The sequence below is a fragment of the Cyprinodon variegatus genome, unplaced genomic scaffold (genome assembly GCF_000732505.1).
Source record: "Cyprinodon variegatus isolate N-32 unplaced genomic scaffold, C_variegatus-1.0 Scaffold867, whole genome shotgun sequence".
Lineage (NCBI taxonomy): Eukaryota > Metazoa > Chordata > Actinopteri > Cyprinodontiformes > Cyprinodontidae > Cyprinodon > Cyprinodon variegatus.
Window position 1 is genome coordinate 166,600 of NW_015151320.1, and position 1,818 is coordinate 168,417.

Sequence of the window (1,818 nt, forward strand, 5' to 3'; positions counted from 1 at the left end):
TTTGTGATTGGTTGGGGTATTTTTTTCATTTCTCACTGTAGCGAGGAACATTTATTTTAGTTTCAAACGCGCATCAGACCCACTTTTCCACCGCGCAGCTAGAGCAGCAAAGATGCTTCTGCCGCGCGTCAGAACCAAACTTGTAGAAGTATAAGAAATGAAGCAGCACGCGCGTTTTAGCTGCTATTGCTGCTTTAGGTGTGAACGTAGCATAAGTCTTTTTCCTGCTTCACAAAGGCAGGCAGCAGCTTGAAAAAGCCATGATGGTAATTACTTTACATATTTTACACAAACACACCAATTTCAAACAGATGGTATCGGTATGGGCCGATTCTGTACAGCCAGGCATCGGGTATCGCTATAGGGGCCGAAAAATAGCATCGGCGCAACAAAAGTTCAAATGTGTTACTTTTTAAGGGACTTTACATTTGAGAGTAAGGCGACGTTTTGACATTAAAATCATTTCTCTCTTTCCTATTGTTCTTTTTCCAGGTGACACCAGAGCTCTGTGTGAAGATATGAAAGATTTTTCCCACGATTACATCGACTACAGCAACATGGCCAAACAACTCCTCCCTGAGACCAATACGGTTCAACACTGGTCCAAAATTATTGAAACCAAGTATGATGAGCCTTCAGCGGTGAGACATCAGCGCCATTACTCGCCACTCAGTCAAACACTTGGTCTCTTTCCCGCAGGAATCATCTGGAGGACATGAGGAAAAGTTTCAAGGACCCAGCAAACAGCGGCGCGTTCGATAACGTCACTCACGGCCTCGGCCTCGGAATGCTGGACGTTGCGCTGGACATGATCATAACGGTAATCGATCAGCAGATTCGCATTTTGTCCGGCGCAGCGGCTTCAGACCCTGGCGACTCCGCTATGCCTTCGTCCCGTCGCATTCGGAGGCGCCAACGCAAACTACGGTCATCGGACAGCGAGAGGTCTCACAGGATCTGTGGAGGCGTGAAGGAGACGGGGAGGATCCTTTTGAAAAGCAAGGGGCGAGCCAGAGACGGGAAGAAGACGAGGACGGAGTCGGGAACCTCGGAAGGCGTGGAGTCCCAGGCGGAGCAGAGCAAGGCGGACGACGGGCGGAGCGATGTCCTCACCTTGGTGTCTGTGGGTTATGAGGCCGTCTCTAGTGGTTTGAATCCAGCCGGAGCCGTTTGACATCTGATCGAATCAAAGGACTCGGACTGAACCTGCAGGACAAAACACCAGCTAGAAGGAAAATAAAGTCACCATGACTCTACCGCATCTCTGACTTTTTTCTGTCACCTGAACCCGTTTTAGTTAAATAAAATATTAAGTCTGTTAGAGGTAGAGCTGTTAGACATCATCTTTACCAATAAACTGTAGATTTATCTGATAATGAGCTGAAAAAGGCAAAGTCTGGTCAGCAAGGAATAATCAATGGATCATTATCTATACCTAAAACTACAGTAGTAGAAATTCAAAAATCCCCCAATTTCCTTGATGGGACTTTGTTCGGTCCGATACGATTAATTTTTTGAAACATCTAAAACTCTAAGACTCTGTAATTCAGAGAGAGTCAGAGTAAAACAATATGGAAGCCCATGAAAAGGCCAGTGGCTGGAAGTTGGAGGGGATTTTGCTGCCATTCGGCTGCTTTTTACTGGGAAGGGCCATTCTTAATGGCTGCTACTGTAATACGTTTGTGGTGATTTAATGAATTTAGCGTTAATAGTAAAAAAAAACAATCCAGATTCCTGGAGCGGCCATTTTTGCCCAAACATAATAACCCCTAACCTGACTCCTCCAGATGGATTTGCTCCGCATATCCATCTGGAAAC

At 46.0% G+C, this 1,818-nt stretch overlaps 1 protein-coding gene across 1 annotated transcript in view; it reads left to right on the top strand.

Moving 5' to 3' along the window:
* LOC107099400 overlaps positions 1-1,812 on the top strand; it is a 5,433-nt gene extending 3,621 nt beyond the window's left edge. The window contains exons 3-4 of the mRNA XM_015397496.1: positions 493-622; positions 700-1,812. Coding sequence (XP_015252982.1) covers positions 493-622; positions 700-1,174 — 605 coding nt within the window. The 3' untranslated portion in view covers positions 1,175-1,812. The remainder of the gene's footprint in view (positions 1-492; positions 623-699) is intronic.
* The last annotated feature ends 6 nt before the right edge of the window (positions 1,813-1,818 follow it).